At 51.5% G+C, this 23536-nt stretch overlaps 1 protein-coding gene across 1 annotated transcript; it reads right to left on the bottom strand.

The window, feature by feature from the left end:
• Positions 1-246: 246 nt before the first annotated feature.
• On the bottom strand, positions 247-23492 carry GBA2 (glucosylceramidase beta 2). The gene is made up of 17 exons (XM_079994779.1): positions 23221-23492; positions 21942-22033; positions 21600-21715; positions 21170-21388; positions 16171-16410; positions 15139-15241; positions 14885-15038; positions 12900-13025; positions 11320-11498; positions 10902-11006; positions 10563-10670; positions 5842-5993; positions 5631-5737; positions 2682-2824; positions 2441-2556; positions 1034-1225; positions 247-941 (listed from the first exon to the last, which is right to left on the bottom strand). Exons 1-17 carry the CDS (start codon positions 23475-23477, stop codon positions 696-698), a joined length of 2655 nt encoding a protein of 884 aa, XP_079850905.1. The 5' UTR covers positions 23478-23492; the 3' UTR covers positions 247-695.
• Between the last annotated feature and the right edge of the window lie 44 nt (positions 23493-23536).

Below are 23536 nucleotides of genomic sequence, written 5' to 3'. Positions count from 1 at the left end.
CCCACCCCTTGACCCCCGGAGAAGGCTGAGAGGCAGGCACTCCTTGGAAACACAGAGGATCACGGGGGGGGGGCAGGACGTTGATGCAGCCCCCTCCCCACATTTAGGGAACTATGCTGGGCCACAGACCCAACAGGCCAGGTAAGCCCCAGGAATGGCCAGGGAAAAGGGGGGTCAGCCCCACCCCCTAAAAGCACACTGGAGCAACAGACATCCACCCACAAAAATACACAGAGAGCCCCCCCATGCCAACAACTGTTTATTTTAAATTAAAATTATTCTGCATCTAAAAATAACTCTGGGGCAGCCCCCAGATTGTACAGAGCTTGATTGTGTGCAAATCAATCGTAGGGCCCCTTCCTCCAACACCCCCTTGAAAAGGGAGCACCGCTCCTCTTGTGAACTGGGGGGGGGGGCGGGGGCGGGCAGGGACACCTGCCACTGACCCCAAGAGGAAAGGGCAGTCAGAAAGGGGGGGGGGCAGAGAAAGATCCTTCATACACACCGTGCAGCAACAAGACCCCCCCCCCCCCGCCGGGGAGCGGCTCAGCCATGCAGGGCCCCCCCAGATGCTTAAGGACACTAGAGGGGCCTTGCCCAACAGGGAGGTGGCAGCAGCCCCACCCACAGGCCCCTCCTTCCTGGCTGGCCAGTTGTGGGACCCCCACGCCTGCAGTGGGAGGGAGGGAGCTGCTTCATGGGCTCACGGCAATGGGGGGGTCAGAGGCCTCTGAGGAAGCGGGGGGCGCCTGGGCCGCCCCCACTCCCCTGCGCTCCAGGGCCAGCTGCATGCTCCAGATGCTGAGGGGGCGCATGTAGGCCAGCGAACGATAGACCCTCCTCTGGCAATAGGCCTCGGGGGTCTGGAAGGCCATGCCCAGCCTCTCCCACACCGTCCGGTAGCAGCCCTCGGCCGTGCGGAAGCCCTCCTGGACCAGCCCCTGGAGGAGGAGGAGGAAGAGGAGAGGGGGGTGAGAGCCAGCCCCCAGCCTGCCGCTCTTGCCCGCCATCCCAGTGCCCACCCCCCGCTCACCTCCTGGATCATGGTGGCGGCCAGGGCATACACCACGCCAACCCAAACCTCGTCCGACTGGACGCTGGAGCGGTCAGGGACCCCGCTGGGACGCATGCCGTTGACGGCGCCCATCGTCCCCTGGGAGAAGCCCATGACGTTCCGCTCGAAGATGGTCTTCAGGGCGCTCAGCACATGGCTCTGGGGGAAAACCTGCAGGGAGGGAGAGCAGCAGGGGACCCCCAAGGGCCATCTAGTCCAGCCCACCCGGCAATGCGGGAGGGGCAGAGGGAGGGTGGGCAGGACTCTGGCCTCCTGACACCCAGGGGACCCTGGCCCCTCGCTTTGCTTCTATTCTGCATTTTGTCTTTTGACTGTCTGTTTTTATGCTGCGAACCGCCCCAATATCTTCAGATGAAGGGCGGCATACAAATCTTAATACTGTATTTTTCTGTGTGTTAGATGAGGCTTTTGACTCAAAAATCATGTCAAAAAACTGGGGTTGTGCTGCTGCAGGCGGAAAATGATCTAGGGAGTGTTTCCCACCCGCAGCGGCAAGGGGGTAGAAGCTCAACAATTTGGGGGCATCTCCCCTCACTTTCTTAAAACTGAGTCCCCCAAAATAGGGGGTGGCTTATACATGGGGGCATCTTATAGACGTGAAAAAACGGTAAATAATATTAACAATTAGAGTTATTATTCATATGCTGTCCATCTGACTGGGTTGCCCCAACAAGGTATTAAAACCACAAGCCCAGAACAACGGAGGTCCAGGGTCCCTGAGCCCTTCTGTCCCAGCTCAGCCACTGAGATCATCTGCTGTAGCATCACAAGTCAATTGAGTTTGCAAGACTCAGCTGATGGCAGTATAAAACAGCCTTTAGTGCAGGGGTCAGCAAACATTTTCAGCACTGGGCCAGTCCACTGTCCCTCAGGCCTTGTGGGAGGCCAGACTATATCTTGAAAAAAAATATGAACGAATTCCTATGCCCCACAAATAACCCAGAGATGCATTTTAAATAAAAGAACACATTCTACTGATGTAAAAACATGCTGATTCCCAGATCTTCTGCAGACCGGACTGAGAAGGCGATTGGGCTGGATCCGGCCCCTGGGCCTTACTTTGCCTACCCATGCTTTAGGGTCCTCAACCAAGTCCTATGGAACTCTCTGCCACTGGAGATTCAGCAGGTGCTTTCCCTGCACAGGGCTGCTTTCGGGTGTCTTTTGAAAGTGATCTGATGTGAGCCTCCAAGAGGGGTGCCTGACCCCCCACCAAACCCTGGGAAAAGGAGGGGAGTCCCTCCACAGGCTGACCCTCCACTGCCATGGAAGCTGACCAAGGATGACTCCCTGCGTCCTGGTGGGACCCTCGCGACTGCGGACGAGCCCCCCTCCCCCTCTGGGGACCCTCCTTGCCCTCCTCACCTCAGACTTGCCTTCTCCCAGGCCGCAAGCGCGGAGGAACCACTGCCCAGCCAGCTGGTCAGACATGATGCTGTCCGAGGAAGTGCTGTTGCTGCTGTCGTAGTTATAGTACTTCCCTGGGGGGGGAGAGGACGCAGGGAGGGTGATCCCGGGCGGGAGAGAGATGCCTGCAGACATCCCAGAGTCCCCACCCCCCACCCCCGGAGAAGGCAGGCAGGCAGCCGCCTTTGCCCCCACGCACCGTTCCAGAGCAGCTTCTCGAAGGCCGCTGTGCCCTTCGCCAGGATGGCAGAGTACGTCTGCCGGGCATCCTCCTCGCCCAGGAGCTGCGCCATCTGGCACATCATGCTGAGAGCCGCCAGCCACAGGCTTCCGCAGTAGGAGCTGCCAAGGCAAAGGAGGAGGAGGAGGTTGGCAGGAGCCGGCCCTGGCACATGGGCACCGTGGGGAGCCCTCCTGGCTGGGAAACCGGGGCCCACGCCGGGGCCACCACCAGAAGGGGGGCTGGAGGGCAGAGCAGCTCTGGGGCTTTGGGGTCCTCAGACCGGTGGGCTGCAGCTGAGGAGGGACTCACTGCTCAGGCCTCTTGCTGTGTCCAGCCAGAGGGGGGCGCTGTTGGCTATTTGCAGATTAGTTGCGCTGCAGAAAGCGTGCTGGGGAAACTACACATTACAAGGAACGCAAAATAACTTTTGCTAGGTTTTAATAACAAAAACAAAAACTCCTTTTACATTATTATAATATATCAATAAGCATGACCCCTCCATCAACCCAACCACCAGGATACTGAGAGAGCTAGGTGCTGCTCTTTATATACTATACCCAACAGCTTAATTAACATAACTTAACAGCACCTGCTAGGGCGGAGGTCTTGGTTTCAATCATTGAGCAGAAGTCAGAAGTCAATTATGGATTAGAAACCAGGACAAGGCCCTGTTTCGATGTATTCACCTTCATCAGCTAATTTTTAAAGGGTCGTGTAAGTTTGAAGACTTTCGGATAAATATATCCTGTTATTTTCTACGTTTCTCAAGGATAACAACTACGTGTGGGTAGATCAACGTGTATCTTGAGCACAGAAAAGCTACCATGACGAATCTGGACTAACATGAACTTATCTCTACTTATAAACTCTTATCTTTAATTCTGTAATGAATTATTGTGTTATACATATTTTTATGAGTTTGAGTTTGTAATCTCTGTTAGAGTTTGTAATCCTTGTCAGAATACATACTTTTGAATGGATTAGTTTATGTTACTATTGACTATTGATTTGCAAGTAGGGACCCCCCCCCCACTCGAGGCGCAACTCGGCCTGCCTGCTCCTAAAAGACTCTCGTTTTTGATATGGGGCCAGTCTGGTCAAGATTTGCCAAAAGAGAAAAAAAAACTTGTCATGTATGCTGCAACTGCAGCTAGGATATTGCTAACACAAATATGGAAAAGTGTAGAAGAAGAATGGCAAGAAAATTGGTGGAAGACGCTGAAATGGCAAAGTGAACGGAAAGACTTCGAGACAAGGCAATAGAGATTTCAAGAAAGACTGGGAGCCATTCAGGTCATATTTACAGAATCAATGCAAAGAAATGGACTCACTTGCAGGGGTTGATTAAACACTTGCAATTAACAAAATAAATGACGGAAATAGAATGAGGATGCCAAAATGATAAGAAAAGAATAATAATTATTTTTAAAATCTTAAAAACTAAGAAATAACAAAAAAGCAGGAGGAGTTCATGTGCCAAAAAACCAGAAGAGGAAGTGGAGGGAAGTCATGGGGGGGGGAGAATTGGGGAATGGTATTTTGTTATATATTATGATATTTTGATGTTAAAAAAAATGTAAAACTTTAATAAAAATTATTTTTAAAAAGAGATGGGGCCAGTCTTGCTACTTGACACATGAAATGTGGGATATTGCATGGCTGGAAAATCTAAAGACAAAGCTGAGAGTCCTCTGGGGCCAAAGGAAAAAAAAGGGGGGGGGCATTGTAGCTGTCTGCTTTGCCTTTATTTCATTTGTAAGCAAGGAGGAACATGGCGGAGGACCACCTCCTTGGCCCACAAACCAAAAGGGCCACTGACTCGCAGGGTTATTTGAATACTGCAATCCTTTCCCTTGGTATGGCAAGGCCCGTGTTTTGCATTCCTGCCTTGTTTAAACATCAAATCTGTGCCATAATGCGTCCCAGTTGCTGCCTTCCAGGCACCCAACACACCTCTGGTGTATTTATTTACTTGGGCTTCATTCCATGTCTATACTTGTTCAACCGCGATCTCTAATTGCATATGGATTCTGCATGCTGTCATCAGATCCTGTGTAATGACACTGCATCTTGCAGATTTTTTGAAAATTAATAAAAATATTTTTAAAAACTGAGGAGGGGGCTCTCTAGTTAGTTCCTGCATAAGACTCTGTGAAAGGATTCTGTGGAACTGTAACAACCCTTCATGTGGATTACAGTGGTACCTCGGGTTACAGACTCTTCAGGTTGCAGACTTTGCTAACCCAGAAATATTACTTCGGGTTAAAAACTTTGCTTCAGGATGAGAACAGAAATCGTGCTCCGGCGGCGCAGCGGCAGCAGGAGGCCCCATTAGCTAAAGTGGTGCTTCAGGTTAACAGTTTTAGGTTAAGAACGGACCTCCGGAACGAATTAAGTACTTAACCCGAGGTACTACTGTACTTAACCCAAGGTACCACTGTATTGGACTCTGTGAACAGACAGGTGGAACAGAAACTTATGTATGTGTGGACCTTATGCATGAACTGACTAGAGAATGAACTGATCCACTGGGTCTTCTGCTTTTTTCGTTGAACCTTATGAGACTTCCGTTGGAATCTACAGTTTGATACAATGAATAATATACCTTATTTATTCAAAAGTACAGCCGGTTACGTCTTGTGTGTTTATTGAGTGTGTTTCACATAACCAGAGGTTTGTTGTTCTTGTTTTGCCCTCTCAGCCTTGGCAGCCATTTTGGCAGAGGGAGCCCCTCCCCTTTCAAAGCGCAGACCCTCCCCGCCAGATGCCTGCCTGGGCCTGCCCCAAAACTGACCACTCTGCTGCTGCAACCACCTGGGGGTGTTGAGCCCAGCCCAGCACTTGGCCAGGGCAGCCCTCCTCAAAGAATCCCGGTTGGAAAGGGCCCCCCGAGGGTCATCCAGCCCACCCCACCTGCCTGCTCACCTGGCGCCCGTCACCACCCAGGCGTCGTAGGTCTGGTCGGCGAAGCCAGAGTTCTCAATGAGGCCGTCGCCGTCCTTGTCAAACTTCAGCTCGGACTCCATCACGGCCTGCAGGGAGTGGAAGGGAGGAGGTGGGGGGCGTTTGGGGCCTGCCCCCTGCCATGGCTTGCCCCAGCCTTGCCACCGCCCCCCAGCCCGCCTCCTGGCGTTACCTGGCAGACGGGCCACATGTCCCGCAGGTAGGCAGAGTCCTTCGTGAGGTAGTAGTCGCGATACACCTGCAGCACAAACTTCAGGTTCAGGTCCTTCCAGGTGGCCGTGTCGTGGATCAGGTAGGCATTGAGGTGCTGCCAGGGCTCATCATCTGGGGGGGGGGAGAGGAGGGGGGAGAGTGAGGCCCAGGGGGTGCCCCTGCCCACTGCCCCAGCCCTACACCCTTGGGAGTCTGCACCCAGGGCACGATCCGGGCACACACCTGAGAACAGGGCTGACAAGGGAAACAGGTGAGAGAAGCAAAGGAGGAGGACCAGGGTGGATAAAAATCAATCGTGTCTTTTTTAAAAAAAATTAAAAAACAGATTTTTTTTATTTAAATCTGATTTTTAAAATAAAATGCTTTCAGAAGGAAAATTGAAAAAAAGGCAGAAAATGAACACAGTAACCAGTCTAGAAATGGATGGAAAAATTATCCACAAACCTAATGAGATAAACAATTGTTTTCAAAGCTTTTTTAAGAAATTGTATGCACAAGGGCCAATTAATGAACAAGAAATAGAAGAATTCATCAGAAAATACGGCTTACCAAAAATTCCAGAACAAAGTAAAAGGACTCTAAATGAGGAAATAACAGAACAAGAAATAGAGGGTGCCATCCAAAATATGAAATTGGGAAAATCACCAGGACCAGACGGCCTGACGGCTAAATACTACAAAATGCTGAAAGAATGCTTGATACAACCATTGAAGGAAGTTTGCAATGAAATTCTGAAGGGGAAAAAGGCACCTGAATCGTGGAAAGAGGCTTTCATCTCACTTATACCGAAGACAGAAGCTGAGAAGAACCAGGTTAAAAACTACCGCCCTATATCTCTACTCAATGTGGATTACAAAATTTTTGCAGACATTTTGGCAAAAAGATTGAAAAGAGTGTTGATAGATGAGATTCATAAGGACCAAACAGGCTTTCTCCCAGGGAGATATATGTCAGACAATGTGAGGAACATTATAGACATTTTGGAGTTGTTAGATGTTGACATTAACAGGAAAGCAGTTTTGATTTTTGTAGACGCGGAGAAAGCCTTTGACAATATCTGTTGGACTTTTATGAAAAAGAATCTCCAAGGGATGGGGGTAGGTCAAGGTTTTGAAAACGGTATAGGTGCAATATATTCCCAACAAAAGGCCAAGTTAATTGTAAACAATGTGGTAACAGAAGAAATACCCATAGAAAAAGGTACACGGCAGGGATGCCCAATATCCCCTTTGCTTTTTATATCAGTCCTGGAGGTTTTGTTAAACATGATTAGAAAGGACCAGTTGGTTAAAGGAGTTCAGGTCGGAGTTAGACATTACAAGTTAAGAGCATTTGCAGATGATCTAGTACTGACCTTGCAACAGCCAGACACTAGTACTAAAAGAGTATTAGAACTAATTGAAATATTTGGTCGAGTAGCAGGTTTTAAATTGAACAAACAAAAAACGAAAGTGTTGGAAAAAAATTTAACAATGGAAGAAAGAGAGAGTTTTCAGAATGAAACAGGCCTGGAAATAACAAAAAGGGTAAAATACCTGGGGTTAAACTTGACAACCAAGAATGTGAACCTATTTAAGGATAATTATGAAAAAAGTTGGGCAGAGGTAAAGAAGGATCTGGAAATATGGTCAAGGTTGAAACTTTCCTTGTTAGGCCGAATTGCTACCATTAAGATGAATGTATTGCCTAGAATGCTGTTTTTATTCCAGACGTTGCAGATTTTGGACAAGATGGACTGTTTCAAGAAGTGGCAGAAAGATATATCAAAATTTGTCTGGCAGGGCAAAAAGCCCAGAATTAAATTCAAGATCTTAACTGATGCAAAGGATAGAGGGGGGTTTGCCCTGCCGGACTTAAGACTTTATTATGAATCGGCAGCTTTCTGCTGGTTAAAACACTGGCTACTTCTTGAGAACACTGACATTTTGGACCTGGAAGGGTACGACAATAACTTTGGTTGGCATGCATACTTATGGTATGACAAGGTAAAGGTGTATAAAAGTTTTAAAAACCATATTGTAAGGAAAGCATTGTATAATGTTTGGATTAGATATAAAGATCTGTTGGAAAGTAAAACCCCCAGGTGGGTGTCACCAATGGAAGCCAGGGAAGTTAAAAAGCTTAATATGGACTCTAAATGGCCAAAATATCATGAGATTTTAGAATATGATGGTGAAAGGGTGAAACTGCAGAGTTATGAGAAACTAAAGCCTAAGGTTCGAGATTGGTTGCATTACCATCAGATAAATGAGACATTTAAACAGGACAGGAAAATAGGATTTCAGAAAGAGAAGTCAAAATTAGAAACAGAACTGTTGGAATCCAATACTAAGAACTTATCAAAAATGTATAACTTGCTGTTGAAATGGAATACACAGGATGAAATGGTGAAATCAGCAATGATTAAATGGGCACAAGATATTGGTCATGATATTATGTTTGCTGACTGGGAACAGTTATGGACCACCGGTATCAAATTTACTGCATGTAATGCTTTAAAAGAAAATATTATGAAAATGATCTATCGGTGGTACATGACCCCAGTCAAGCTTGCAAAAATTTACCATTTGCCTAATAATAAGTGTTGGAAATGTAATGAGACTGAAGGCACTTTCTACCACCTTTGGTGGACCTGCCCAAAGGTTAAAGCTTTCTGGGAAATGATCTATAATGAAATTAAGAAGGTCCTTAAGTGGACTTTTCCTAAGAAACCAGAGGCTTTCCTTTTGGGCATGGTTGGCCAAGGGGTGTTAAGGAAGGATAGGATTTTCTTTATGTACGCCACTACAGCAGCAAGAATTCTACTGGCAAAGTATTGGAAGACGCAAGAACTACCTACTCTGGAAGAATGGCAAACAAAGGTGATTGACTTTATGGGACTGGCCGAGATGACGGGCAGAATCCGTGACCAGGGGAAAGAGACAGTGGAAGAGGACTGGAAGAAATTTAAAATATATCTTAAAAACAATTGTAAAATTGAGGAATGTTAAGATGTCAGGGGGTAAGAGGTAAAGAATTGCAGCAGTAATCAAAAAACTAAAGGAACTTTTATGAAAGGGAATTAAGATAATGGACCTAAGGGTTGCTAAAGAACCATTAAACAAAGATGCAGGGATGGGGAGGTATGGGGAAGTCAAAAGAAAGAAGGGTATGAAACGATGAGTTGGAAATTATATTGTTTTGTATTGTTTTTGTTATCTGTTTGAAAAATGAATAAAAATCATTTAAAAAAAAAACAAAAAAAAACAGAAGGAAAATCTTTCCAAAGGTTTTCTGTTCAAGTTACATTATAGTCCAAAGGCTATTCATCAGGAAATAAGGATTTGTTTTAAGTTTTTTTATGTGTGCTAAAACTCAGTTCAAGTTGCTTTTTAAAAAAGAATCGTTTAACCACATCAGTTAACAAACATGGATACATATGCTATAATGTTATTGTTTTAGTTAAACAAATTGTTTAAAATGTTATTAAGGAAATTATTGTTTTTCTCCAATAAAGTACAGCAGAAAAGCTGTCCAAATCTAAACAATTAACTTATTAAACCTCACCGTAATTTCATAATTCTCTTTCTATGTATTTCTAATAGTATAACCACATCAGTAATTTTTGATATAAATATAAAAACTACTTTATTATTATTTCAAAAAGGAAACCTTCATCTGGTTGTAAATATTAAGACTGTACCAGCAAGAAGGAGTCTTTCTGTAAAAAATGATTGAAACCAAGTCTTACCCACTAGTGATCGAAATTGTGACTGAAATCGATTTAAATCAAATCCACCCTGAGGAGGACCCCCAACAAGTGTGTCTCAGGCCCCTCTGAAGGCAGAGGCCGCCCCACGGAGAGAGGGCAAAAATGCACAGAGGGGGCACGGGGGGGGGGGGCAACTGAGCTGGCGGTGAATGCCAAGAAGCAGCAGCGGCTTAGGGAGACTCTCAGGCCTCATCCTGCCTGACGTGGAGTCTCGACTGGAGAGCCAGGGAGGGGCAGCGGGTCAAGCGTTGGGCTCCTGGGACCTATTTTTTTTAAAAAAAAAAACACCACGGGGCCACTAAGCTCACTGGGTGTCTTGGGGGCCAATTGCTGCCTCTCAGCCTAGCCTCCCTCGCAGGGGTGTAAGGTAAAGGGACCCCTGACCATTAGGTCCAGTCGTGGCCGACTCTGGGGTTGCGGTGCTCATCTCGCTTTATTGGCTGAGGGAGCCGGCGTACAGCTTCTGGGTCATGTGGCCAGCAGGACTAAGCCGCTTCTGGCAAACCAGAGCAGCGCACGGAAACGCCGTTTACCTTCCCGCCGGAGCGGTGCCTATTTATCTACTTGCACTTTGAGGTGTTTTCGAACTGCTAGGTTGGCAGGAGCAGGGACCGAGCAACGGGAGCTCACCCCGTCATTGCGGGGATTTGAACCACCGACCTTCTGATCGGCAAGTCCTAGGCTCTGTGGTTTAACCCACAGCGCCACCCGCGTCCCTTCGCAGGGGTGTAGTGGAGACTAAATGTGTGCAGGGAGTATCGCTGGCACCCTTTTGAGCTCCTGGGAGAAGAAGGTGGGATAGAAATGCAATACAGGAAATTAATGAGATGCGCCCCCAGCTGGAAGGGGGGTTATCAGATCTGGCAAGCGGGGGCCGGGGGCCATCGCTGTGCCTGCGGAGAGATCAGCCTGAGCCTCTTTTGCCTCACCAGGCTCCCCGATGTCGTGGGGAACCACGTTGCGCAGCTTCACTTGCGCCGTCTGACCGCTCATCAGGTACATGCGCGGCCGGGTATCCTCGCTCAGGATGGCGGCCGCTGCAGGAGAGAGAGAGAGAGGGAGGGTCCAGGGTTGAGGGGTCTCGCTCTCTCTTGCCCTCCCCCCTTTGGCTCAAGGGGCCTTGGCCTCCCCAGAAAAAGCCAAGGCCCAGGGAGAAGCGATGCCCTGCTCCTGCCCCCCCCCCCGTTCACCCTTGGGGCGTTTGGGGGGGGAGAGACGACTGGGAGGGGGTGGGCAGAAGGACAGAGGGAGGGTGGAGGCTCACCCACCCATGTCGTACTGCAGACTCAGCTCCAGTTTGGGCCACAGCATGGCGAGGGCAAAGGAGGCGTAGAAATGGACGTCGTAGGTGTTGTACATGAGGTACTCCTGGCCTGGAAGCAGCAGAGGGAAGCGGGCAGGTGGGCACCGGCGGAACTCCCAGCCCCAAGAATGAACACACCATACATCCAAAGAACTCCCCCCTTCCATAATCCTGGGAACTGTAGTTTACGGGTGCTGGGAAGGGCAACTACAGTTACCAAGGTGCACATTGCTTTAAAATTGTGGTGCCTCAGTCTGACCCAAGGCTAGGGGTGGCAAAGCCCCATGGTGCCCTTCCCTCTCCCCTCCCGCCACATGCCACAGACCCCCCCCCCTGCCGCTTGGGGCAGAAGCCATGGCAGAGGGCAGAGTCCTGCCCCTTACCTTCCAGGTATGCAAACCTCCCGTACTCCTTCAGGACGGCAAGGTGCTGGGAAAGGCCCAAGGAGGCCCCCAGGGCGGCCGCGGGGTCTTCCGGCTCAAGCTCCACCCACAGGGTCCCTCCGTCTGCCAGGAAATACAGCTCATTGAAGATGGCGGACTTGTACCAGGGGGGCAGGTCGCTGCAATGGGGGGCGGAAAGAAAGGCACTTGTACATGGACCCCCCAAGGAAGAACCAGCCGGACACCGCCACGCCCTCCCTCAAGACCACAGGAGGGGGAGGACCCTCCTTGATCAGAGCCCAGACGACCACCTGCCAGGTGCCGGGAGGGGGGAAGAGATGATCCCTGGGACCCCCTTCCTACTCCGCAATTCTGGGATTCTGTCACAAGGAAGGAGGTGCAGGGATCCCCAAGCCCCCACCTGGGAGCAGGGCTAGAAATTAGCCAGGGGCCAGACATCTTGGCTACTGGCATGGGTCCAATCGCAACTACCTAGAGATTTCTGGGCACCAGGTTGGCAACCGCAGTTTAAAAACCTCTGCCTTAGTCCATAGTTCAGGCCATTCCCACTCTGCGTGTTTCTCCCTCTTGCAAACTGGGACAAACGAATAATTTTATGAGCAAGCGGTGGCCAAGCAACGGAGCTGAGACCATAGAATTGGAGAACTGGAAGCGACTTGGAGGGTCATTTACCGGATTTTTCGCTCTATAGGACGCACCGGACCATAGGAGGGGGAGAACAGGAAAAAACAATTCTCTCCCTCTCTGCGCAGCGCCCCTTCAGCGAAGCGGTAGGAGAAACGGAGCCCCTTCCATTTCTCCTCCCGCTTAGCTGATGGGGCGCTGCGCAGAGAGGGAAAACTGTATAGCGCCTCTCCAGCGAAGCGAAGCCTGGAGAGCAAGAGGGATTGGTGTGCACCAACCCCTCTCGCTCTCCAGGCTTCAGGCGGCTATCCGCAAGCCTTCGGAGCACAGCGGGAACTCCTGCTGCGCTCCGAAGGCTTGCGGATAGCTGCCTGAAGCCCCTGGAGTGCAGCGGGAGTTCCCTACGCTCCGGGGGCTTCAGCGAAAGCAACGCGAAACCTCCAGAGCGCTTCGGAGGCTTTGCGTTGCTATCGCTGAAGCCAAGGAGCCTGCATTCGCTCCATAGAACGCACACACAGTTCCCATTAATTTTTGGAGAGGAAAATGTGCGTCCTATAGAGCGAAAAATACGGTAGTTCAGGCACCTGCCGGGCAAACAGATGTTCTGCTGGGTTTAAGGGGCCATTTGGTGCCTAGCAGATATATCGGAGGGTCTTGCCCTATTAGGGAAGGAAAGGGAGCTGGGGGGGGGCAGAGGGCCACACCATGCTCCGGGAGGGGCAGGACTGTCCCATGGGGGCAGCTCACATCACGGATCCCCATGCAGGCTTGCAGAAAGTCACTCGCCTGCACTGCCCTGGGCCCTCTGGCCTGGTGTGGGTCCCTGCGCAGCCTGGCCAAGAGAACCCCATCAGGTGGGGGGAGCCCCCCCAGGCCCTTCCTGGAGGCCAGGATCTGCTCCCGGCCTGTGTCTGCCAGCAGAGGGAGGGCTGTACCTGTTCTCCAGGATGGGGCGCTGCCAGGCCTCAATCTTCTCCTCCCATGCCTGGTAGCACGAGAGGGTGTAGTGACACAGAGCCGGGCAGGCATCTCCCTTGCTGCCAAAGAAGCGCGTGTATCTCCTGCAGAGGAAGAGGAGGAAGAGGAAGGTACTTTAGGTCACCAGACTCGGCACTCGCCAGAAACAGCAGGCAGGGACCCTCTGCCCGCTCCTTGCCCGCGTCAGGCTGCTCCCAGGGAGCAGGGGTGGCTGGCTTCCCACCTCCCAAAGGGCCCAATCCCAGGGGCTGCAGCAGGGCTGGGATTAAGCCCCTTCCGCTTGAGGGGAGAGATGCGGACCTCCCTGCCAGCCTTCAATGGGGGGAGGGGGAGAGATGCCCATGTGCCAGTCTGGGGGGGTGTGCCCTCTGCACAGTCAGGAGGTGGCAGACGGGATGGCGGGGCTGCCCAGGCTTCGCATGGGAATGACAGGGGTCTTCCTCTACCGCCCTCCCACCCTCATCTTCTTCTAGAGCAGGAAAAGGGCACACAGTTCAAGTCCCGCCCAGGGGAAGAGGCAAAATGGGGAGGCTGGGCACGGCCTGGCAGAGGACGGGTCCAGCCACTCTGCCCGGCCTCCACATGGCTTGGATTTCTCTCTCACCCTCTCAGGTCAACTCCCTCAATTTTCCATTTTTCGTTTCACTTTTAGTTTGTTTACCACTTTCTGTATTGCTCCACCCAAGGCAGTTTCCAAGCCGGATAAGCAACAGGAAGCACTAGGAAGATCCCACGCTCAGGAAAAATCTCACCCAATGCCAGTAAGTCCTCATAAATATTACTTTTAAACAATCGACTAACAGAAAATAATATTCAACGGTCTATTCAGAATATAACATTGCACAATAAAATTAACTCTCAAAATATTACTAAATAACAAACAAACAGAAATCCAGACTCAACAACTACAATCAATGATTCCTGGACTAAACTCAAAAAAATAGCAGCAACTATTTGCTACAGGACACAAAAGAACAAAGTGAGTCAAGGTCACAGGCTGCATCCAGTTATTTCCTGAGCTAACAGCTCAGCTCCAGCCTCTTGGCCTGGGAATCTCCCTGGTTTGGGGAGGGATACAAGGGCAACTCCTGGGGGGGGGTCTGCACAGAGCCCTGCTCAGTGGTTGGGGGGGCGGTGTGTGGGTCACGGGGGGCTAAGGGAGGCCACAGCCAGGACAGTGGAGTCAGGATGAACCAGTCATTTCCTAGGGGTAAGACTGTGCCAGCCGACCAGGAGGCCTGCAAACAGCAGTCAACAGCAGTGCCAACACAAGGTGGCAGGTCGGGGGGGGGGCTGGTTGCTCTCCTGCCTGCCTGCGTTGCCCCCCCAATGCAAAATGCCTCAGAGCAGGTTGGGAACAAAGGGGGGTGCAGCTCCTTACGTGGACAGAAGAACATAGAAGAGTGCCTGCTGGATCAGGCCCATGGCCCCTCTGGGCCACCATCTTCTTCCCACAGATGCCCCAATGGGACACCCGCAAGCCGGGGTCCAAGCGCAAGAGCAACGCTTTACCCGGGGGGGGGGATTCAGAAGCATCGCTGCCTCTGGCTGTGGGGAGCATAGCAGCGCCAACACGGCCAGCGGCCCCCAATTGCCCACTCCTAATCCTCCGCCATGAATCTCTCCAGGTCGGGGGCCGTCCCTGCCTACTGGGGCAGAGAGTTCCACAGTTTAACTCTGCACTGTGCAAAGAAGGACTTTCTTCCAGCATTCAGCTTCCCCGGGTGCCCACAAGTTCTCGTCACCCGGTCTGGGTGAGGCTGGGTGTGCCAGCTGAGCACGCTGTGGCACAGCCTGCCAGTGCAGATGGCCCCACCCGCAGCAGCGTAATGCCTGGCCGAGAGGAGGCTGGAATCAGGCCCCCACTTGCCTCAGGTGACCCCTCAGCTGTGAAGCCAGACCTTGAGCAATGTCCCATCCTGCCACAGCGGCAGGCGCTCACCTGCAGTGCTCCTTCTCTTTGGAGCCAAACCGAATGCAGGGCATATCCCAGGCCAAGGCAAACTCCAGCGTCGAGTGCCCGGAAGCTGGCACCGTGCAGGTGGCACACACAGCTGCTGCACAAGCCTCTCCCTTCTCCGTTGGGGGGCTTTTCCCTGAAAGAGAGAAGGCACTCTTTGCACGTCAAGGCGCCTGGCCTCCTGCTCTCTCCCCACTCCATCTGCGCCACCTCCTCCTGGGGGGCCTGGGGCTCACCTGGTGGGGACGCCAGCTTGCCATCTGCCAGGAGGTCCTGCCACACTTCCTGCCCAGTGCCAGCAGGGTTGAACGTGGTGAGGTGGGTCACGGTGGTGCCTGCCTAGAGGGGAGAGCGAAGGAATCAAAACCCAGCCCTGTGGCAAAGACTGGGCGCCAAGGGGCTGGCAGAAGGGCAGCAGGGATAGGAAGCCCAGCAGCCCAGAGTCCCACCTGTGAGACAGGTGAGTTGAGAGTGGAGTGATCTGTGAGGGTCAGGTGGGATTGCTATGAGGAATTATGAAAAATGAAGCAAGCCATTGTGTCAGCAATGAAAACATTGTGTTGACTGGATTTGAGTCATTGACAATAATTTCTGATCAAATCCCCTAAGCCTCTGCATCTCTGCCCATCTTCTCTACTGTTCATTTTCTCTGCCTGACAGGCATGTATCAGCATTCTGAAACACAGACTGGTTGCTTCACCAGGCATCCTGGGCCATAAAGATAGAAGGTAGCTTTGACGTAGCTTTTGTTAGTCTAGGTAGATCTTAAGGGCCAGGAAGAGAGTTCACAAGGAGATGCTAAAGATGCCTCTCTTTCCTTGCCATCCCTCCTCTCCTGTTTACGGCTGTTTATGACCTCCAGGGTTTGCGAAATGCATTCCTCCTTGATCCCTGTTTTATTTAGCCTAAAAACGTGTATGCATGCTCAAAGTAGTTTTTGTAGTTAAGAGGATTTCTCTGATCTAACTTTGTACCCACGTGGTAGGTTTTTTTGAAATGCTCAGAGGACATCTGATTGGTTCTTACAAGCACTGTGTTAGAGGTTCTTTTGTTAATAAAAGGGACCTGGGCCAGGGCTTGACAGATTATTATTGGCACTTCCTCCCAGAGTCTTGCTGGCCAAGCCTCGTGTGTATTTTATTAATCAGGGTCCAATCCTTCCTTGCCTTCGGAACGCAAAGTGATCTCCCCCACCATGGCAGGAGGGGCTGGCCTCCCTCCGGACGTTCCTGGCGCCCGTCCTCCCTGCACGACGCCCCCCTCCTTACCTTCTCCCGGGCGGAGATGGCCAGCGTGTAGGGGTTCACTGGGAGGCAGTGGTGAAGCAGCACGCCCCGGACGCAGCGGCCGTCCTTCTCCAGGCAGAAGGGCTCATTCCAGTGGCCCCCACTCCGGTCCCCCTTGGACTCTGTGCCGTTCTGGAAGGTGAACATGAGGGAGACCTCCATTTCCTCCCTGCTCTGGTTCTCCACGTCCCAGAGGAAAGCCCCCACGGGCAGGCTGGTGTCCTGGAGGAGACAAAAGGCGGCAAGGGGGTCAGGGGCTGCAGAAAGGAGGCTGTGTGGGGCAGGAAACAGGGACAACCAAGCCCTTTCTGTCATAGGCATATTGATATGTACGGTAATATTGATTAAATATTGATACGTGCAGTAATATTGATTAAAAGTGTAATACAAAGGTAACTAAGTCTCTACTTGCTTTATCAATCTTAATTTCAGCTTAAGAGCCATTTTAGTTTATTTGCCACTCACTGGTGATAATATATTTGGAACCTAGTCCTGGGTTTTTACTTTAAAAAAAAATACAAATATTACCCTGAAGATCTATTGAGACATAGTCAGAACTATAAACCCCTCTCTTGTTAGCAACATGCTTGGTTGAGTTTGCATTCGTGGTTCTGGAATGGAGATAGGCTTCTCAGCTGTTTGAGGAAGAGAGCATTGTTAGGCAGCATTGGAGGTAAGGATCTCCACTGTTTGCTTGGTATTCATACAAAAAGTAGAAGTAGTTACATTGGGCCTGCCACACTTGAGAGCCAGCTAAACAAGAGAGAGACGTTTGTATGTTAAGATAACAGTAGACCAGGAAGTTTGAAAGAAATTGAAGTGAAAGAAATGGGTAAGTTTCAAGCCATCCTACAGAGATAGCATTGTGCTTGCCACACATGGCTTTTGGCATGTGAATTCATAGCTTGTGGCAAGGACGGAAAAATTGGTTTGTTCCCCCCCCCCCATAGTTTTGGGTTTCTAAAAGATTAACGCACACCCCAGTATGCGTACAAGTGCTGGTCAAATCAGAGTCTCTCTGCTGTTCACAGCGTTGCTGGCATTAGCAAAATGGCACAGCTCAGGGGTAGAGAACTGGGCCCAAAGTAACAAAAGGAATTTCAATAGGGGCAAAGTTTCAATGGGGCTCACAGACTGACTTGCCAGAGTGGTGCATGCTCTAGTTATCTCCCACTTGGACTACTGCAATGCGCTCTATGTGGGGCTCCCTTTGAAGGTAACTTGGAAACTGTAATTAATCCTGAATGCGGCAACTAGACTGGTGACTGGGAGTGGCTGCTGAGACCACATAACACCAGTCCTGAGAGATCTGCATTGGCTCCCAGTACATTTCTGAGCACAATTCAAAGTGTTGGTGCTGATCTTGAAAGCCCTAAACGGCCTCGGTCCTATATACCTGAAGGAGTGTCTCCACCCCCATCATCCAGTCCAGACACTGAGGTTCAGCGCTGAGGGCCTTCTGGCAGTTCCCTCCCTGTGAGAAATGAGGTTACAGGGAACCAGGCAGAAGGCCTTCTCCGTAGTGGCGCCTGCCCTGTGGAACGCCCTCCCAGCAGATGGCAAGGCAATAAACAACTGTTTTACTTTTAAAAGACAATTGAAGGCGGCCCTGTTTAGGGAAGCTTTAATGTTTGATGCTGTACTGTTTTTAATATTTGGTTGAAAGCCGCCCAGAGTGGCTGGGGAAACCCAGCAAGATGGGCGTGGTATAAATAATAAGTTGTTGTTGTTGTTATTATTATTAGCAAGGATGCAGGTTGTGGGACTTTGGGGCCAGCTGCTCTCCACACTGGGCTTGGAACTGCTCTTACGTAAAACAATTTGCATTGTGAAACCGCCTCAAAACGGTCCAGTGGGAGCAATGGGCTCCTCTTGTTTTCTACAGGGCTGCCCTCCCCTGAAGAGTGACTAGTGGGGTGCCACAGGGTTCTGTCTTGGGCCTGGTCTCATTCAACATCTTTATCAATGACTTGGATGATGGACTCAAGGGCATCCTGATCAAATTTGCAGATGACACCAAACTGGGAGGGGTGGCTAGCACCCCAGAGGACAGGATCACACTTCAAAACGACCTTGATAGATTAGAGAACTGGGCCAAAACAAACAAGATGAATTTTAACAGGGAGAAATGTAAAGTATTGCACTTGGGCAAAAAAAATGAGAGGCACAAATACAAGATGGGTGACACCTGGCTTGAGAGAAGTACATGTGAAAAGGATCTTGGAGTCTTGGTTGACCACAAACTTGACATGAGCCAACAGTGTGACGCGGCAGCTAAAAAAGCCAATGCAATTCTGGGCTGCATCAATAGGAGTATTGCATCTAGATCAAGGGAAGTAATAGTGCCACTGTATTCTGCTCTGGTCAGACCTCACCTGGAGTACTGTGTCCAGTTCTGGGCACCACAGTTCAAGAAGGACACTGACAATCTGGAACGTGTCCAGAGAAGGGCAACCAAAATGGTCAAAGGCCTGGAAACGATGCCTTATGAGGAACGGCTAAGGGAGCTGGGCATGTTTAGCCTGGAGAAGAGGAGGTTAAGGGGTGATATGATAGCCATGTTCAAATATATAAAAGGATGTCACATAGAGGAGGGAGAAAGGTTGTTTTCTGCTGCTCCAGAGAAGCGGACACGGAGCAATGGCTCCAAACTACAAGAAAGAAAATTCCACCTAAACATTAGGAAGAACTTCCTGACAGTAAGAGCTGTTTGACAGTGGAATTTGCTGCCAAGGAGTGTGGTGGAGTCTCCTTCTTTGGAGGTCTTTAAGCAGAGGCTTGACAACCATATGTCAGGAGTGCTCTGATGGTGTTTCCTGCTTGGCAGAGGGTGGGACTCGATGGCCCTTGTGGTCTCTTCCAACTCTATGATTCTATGACCTGGCCCCGGGTTCTGTCCCAAATGGCACCCAAAGGAAGAAGTTTCCAGCCTGTCTATCAGGAAAGAGTCACAGGATGTTGGACTGGGAGTTTCTGCCTCATTGTCTCAGTAAGACAATTAACGTTTCAGCGGTGGAGACACTGTTTGCTAGAGAGGTTATTCCAGCAGTTCTGGTTTGGGAGTGAAACCCCCAAACTTTCCACAACCCTGGTCAACAGCGCTTTTGGAAAGGACAACATGGAAGTGAGCAAGCCCTGAAAACTAGTATTTCAGGTCCCTGAAGATTCTTCTGTCACCACTTCCTCTACTTAAGGCATGTCATGATGCTAGTCCAGTGAGTTAGAGCTGCAACGTTACCTGTGAACTGAGCTGGAGGAGAGTCTGTCGATACTCTCTCTAGATTATTATTATTATTACTCTCTCTACATTAGTGACAAATCTGCTTACCACGTGCTCATTAAAACTACCCCATGTAGGTTTAATAAAGATACTAAAACCTGTTATGCCCTTCTTGGTTTGGAACAGCAGCTTGTGCCAAAACCACAAAAAGGTGTTTGTTGTCTTGGGCAGCTACTCAACCCTCTGAATGGAAGCCTTTTTGTTACGTATCTCAAATCAAGAGTTACCTAAAGAGAAATGGACATTATTTACAACAGCGGCAAGAATATTTATTGCACAATACTGGAAGACGGAAGAAATACCATCAAAGGAACAATGGCAAGAAAAACTGATGAACTATGCAGAATTGGCTAAGCTAACAGACAAACTACAAGAGAAGGACAAAAAGGACTTCAAAAGATTCTGAGAACCATTTACAGTTTATTTGCAGAAACAACAGAATGGACTGGATTCACTGGCAGGATTTGAATAAACGTTCACAATTTCATTTGAGTAACAGATATTTTAGAGAAATGATAAGGGATTTTATTTTTGTGTAGGAAAAGCAGGATACAATAAATACAACTAAACAACTCAGCAGAGGGGGAAGTCCAGAGGAGGGGAGGGAGAATAATTGTATATAACACGATGAATGAGATTTGTATCATTATTTGTTATAAAATTCAATAAATAGTCATATAAAAAATATGAATGGAAGCATAATTCCTCTTGCCTCTTCCCTTTCAGAGCAGCCACCAAGGCCACCATCACCTCCGAGGGGAAGCGGTGTCACCTGAAGCCACCTGTCACCTGAGCCTTGCCTGCTTGTGGACACTCACCAAGCCCGGCCAGCTGCTCTTGGCCCTCAGGTGTTGGAGGATGGGTCCCTGTTCTGAGAGGGGGCCAGCATGCAAACACCCCCATGGGGGAGGGGGGAACCTCAGGGTGCTAAAGAATTCACCCAGTGCCACTTAATCAGGAGGTGCTGGTTCAAGATACAAGCTGGGACTGGATGGCCTTCCAACTGCTGCCAGGATGAGACACAGCCAGTGCCAGATTTACATGTAAGCTCAACAAGCTATAGCTTAAGGCCCCACTCTCTTGGGGGCCCCAAAAAAATTTAAAGGGAAAAGAAACGATGTACATTTCCAAAATATAAGATAAAAAACAAATAAAATAAAACTTACATACAGCAACCGTGCTTTGTGTTGTGTAGGCTCCTATGATGTAAGTCATGGGCCCCGCCTGCTCGCCTGCTCCCTCAAATATCCCTGCTTTGCTCCTTTCTATATATAGGGTGCCAATATTCTGCATGGACTGGTTGCAGGGCAACATGTGCAAATGGCTTGAGATACCAGTTAGGTCCATAAATTGCCATATAGCGTATATTCAAGACAAAAAACTGCGACCATTTGTTGTTGACAAAGCTGGACATAGAAAGGGCCCCATGACCTTCAGGAGCTGAGGGCCTCATCAAACCTAAATCCGGCCCTGGACACAGCTGGGCTGCTGGCTTTTCCCAGCTGGTCCCAAAAACTGCTGTGCAAAGAGTTTCTCTCCAGAGAAAAACATGCAATAAAAGGATGAGCATGCAATAAAGGGCCCACAAAGTGAGCTGAAAGGCTCCCAGGTGCCCCCACCTCCCTTTCCCTGCAACGAAACAATGCAACCCATCACTCTCACCCCCGCAGAGGTACCTTCACAGGTACGGAAGAGGCTCACCTGGTAATCGTGAGGGATGATGGGGGAGACCTGCCGACAGGTTAGCACCACATCCTGCCCGGGCAGCTGGTAGACAGCCCAGGCGCGGGGGTAGAGCGCGTGGTAGAAAGCGAAGTGGCCGCAGAAACCCCAGTTCCATTCTTGCAGGCGGCTGGGCTTCTCTATCGACAGGACCTGCTGGTAGACGGTCTGGCCCTTCCGGCGCAGGCAGACGGTGAACTGGTATGGGGGGGGTGGAAAGCGAGGTGAGGGGCAGCCTGAGCACAGGGGAGCAAAGCCAGGGAAGGGAGGCAGGTTTCTGGCCGGCAAGGCAGCTTTTCCGAGAGGGCAGGAAGTCCCAAGACCCCCAGAGCCTCGGTTGGCTGAACCAACTCTGCCGCGCCCCCCAGGGGCACAGACCAGGAGGCTAAGTCCTCGCACAGCTACGCACCTGGTCAGCGATCACCGTCTTGTAGCGGTAGAGCCCAGGGTTCAGCTGCCACCGGCAGAAGTCCCCCCGCCAGCCTCGTGTGATGGTGCCACCGCCAAAACCCCCCAACGGGCAGCCTGTGGGGAAAGCGAGGGTGGCAGGCTGGTGAGCTCCAGCCCTGCAGGAGGCAGACCCTTCCTCTTTGCCAGGAAGCCATGGCAGTGGCCCAGCCAGGCCCTCTTCTGCTCCTGAAAGACTCCTCCCTGCCTTCCACTGCAGGCAATCCCTGGCTGGCTCTGCCCGTCACCCTGGGCATGGCTCCTTGGGCACAGCCTGGGAGAAGCCAAGCCCCGCTCTGCTCACCATAGATCTGGCGCAGGGGCTGGGAGTTGAAGAGGTTGATGAAGGGGTGCTTCTTCTCCACGCGCGTCTTCCGGTACCACCACCTGAAGTACCTGAGGGAGGGAGGGGCACACCTGGAAGGTCAGGGCCAGGCTCCATGGATGCATCTTAAGAACCTGCCTAGGGGCCACCCCAGCTGTGCAATCTGTTTTTATACTCTGCTGTTCTTTACATGCGCATGTGTGAGCCTGCACATTTATTATTATCATCATCAATTTATTTAGTTAGATGCTGCCTTCGTTGCTGAAAGGGACTCCAGGCAGCTTACAGATAAGAGCAGGAACATCGGTGACAAATCAACAAAATTAGTGTAAAATATGATGACGAAGGTCCAGAACCAGCACACAGTTAAAAGATGGGTGACATTCCACTAAGTTCGGCCCATTAACTTCAGTGGGTCTACTGGGAGTAAAACTAAACAAACCCCACCCAATGGAATCCAGTCCCTGCAGGGGCCACGAGGGTCCTCCCTCCGGTTGGGTGGCTTTCAAAGGGGACCAGGCTAAGTCACAGAGGGCAGCTGGGCTTCCAAAGGCCTTTTTTTGGGGGGGGGCTGTCAAGAGCACTGTTGGGGGCATCCTGTTGGGGCGCCTTTTTGGCCAAGATGCGGGCGCTGGAGCCCCTATATGGTAGCCACAGAGGCTTTCATGTTTCTGAGTGCCAGTGGCTGGCGCCGCAGGAGGGGAGTGTTGCTGCAGCGCCCAGGTCCTGCTCGTGGGCACCAGGTTGGCCGCTGCAATCTCAGGCTCCCGGGTCTAATGCAGCACGTTACGCCTTTGGACCCGGGGCAGCAGAAGAGGAAGAGGAGGAGGAGGAGGAGAAGGAGATCCCCTCGCGGCTCAAGCTCCTCTCCAGCGTCAGCGGCGAAGGGAGACCCCCCCCCCCGACCCCGGAGGAGCCACGCGCCGCCTTCCTCCCGCCGGGTCGGGGGGCCTCTGCGCACGTCCCGAGTCCCCCGGGGAAGGAGGGCCCGCTCCGGAGAAGCCTCCCGGGCGCGCCTCCTCCGCCCCCGCCGCCTGCAGCCCGGAGGCCTCCCTTGCGCGGCTCCGGGAGCGCGCCCGGGCACGGCGCCAGAGCTCGAGCCCGGCGGGGCTGCAGCGGGAAGCGGCCTCCCGCTCACCTTTGCCCGGGCGCGGCTCCCCGACGGGGCGGCCCAAGGCGGCGGCTCCCCCCCCCCCCAGCCCGGCGGGGTCGGCGGATCTGGCGCGCCCCGCTGGGCTCCCCGTCGGCGGCCGCTGACCTGAGCGCGAGTCCGAGGTGCTTGACGGCGTCGGCGGCCGAGACGTCGGAGGCCTGGTAGGGCTTCCTGCGCTCGGCGAAGCGGTGCGCCAGGCACAGGCGCCACCCCCAGCGGGGCAGCCCCCGGCCCGCCGCCGAGCCCTCGAAGGCGCGCATCAGCTCCGGCGCCCCGGGCGGGGAGCTCCCCCGACGACGGGCGCCGGGCCGGCCAACGCCGCCGCCGCCGCTGCTGCCGCCCTTCTCCTCGGGGGTGGCCATCGCGGGGAGGCGGCGCCCAGCTGCGCGGGCCCGGCCGGCAGGGCGAGTCTGCAGCTCCT

The sequence above is a fragment of the Podarcis cretensis genome (genome assembly GCF_951804945.1).
Source record: "Podarcis cretensis genome assembly, chromosome: 11".
NCBI classification, from domain to species: Eukaryota; Metazoa; Chordata; class Lepidosauria; order Squamata; family Lacertidae; genus Podarcis; species Podarcis cretensis.
Note: the sequence above shows the minus strand (reverse complement) of the source record. Positions and strands in the feature narration are given on the sequence as shown.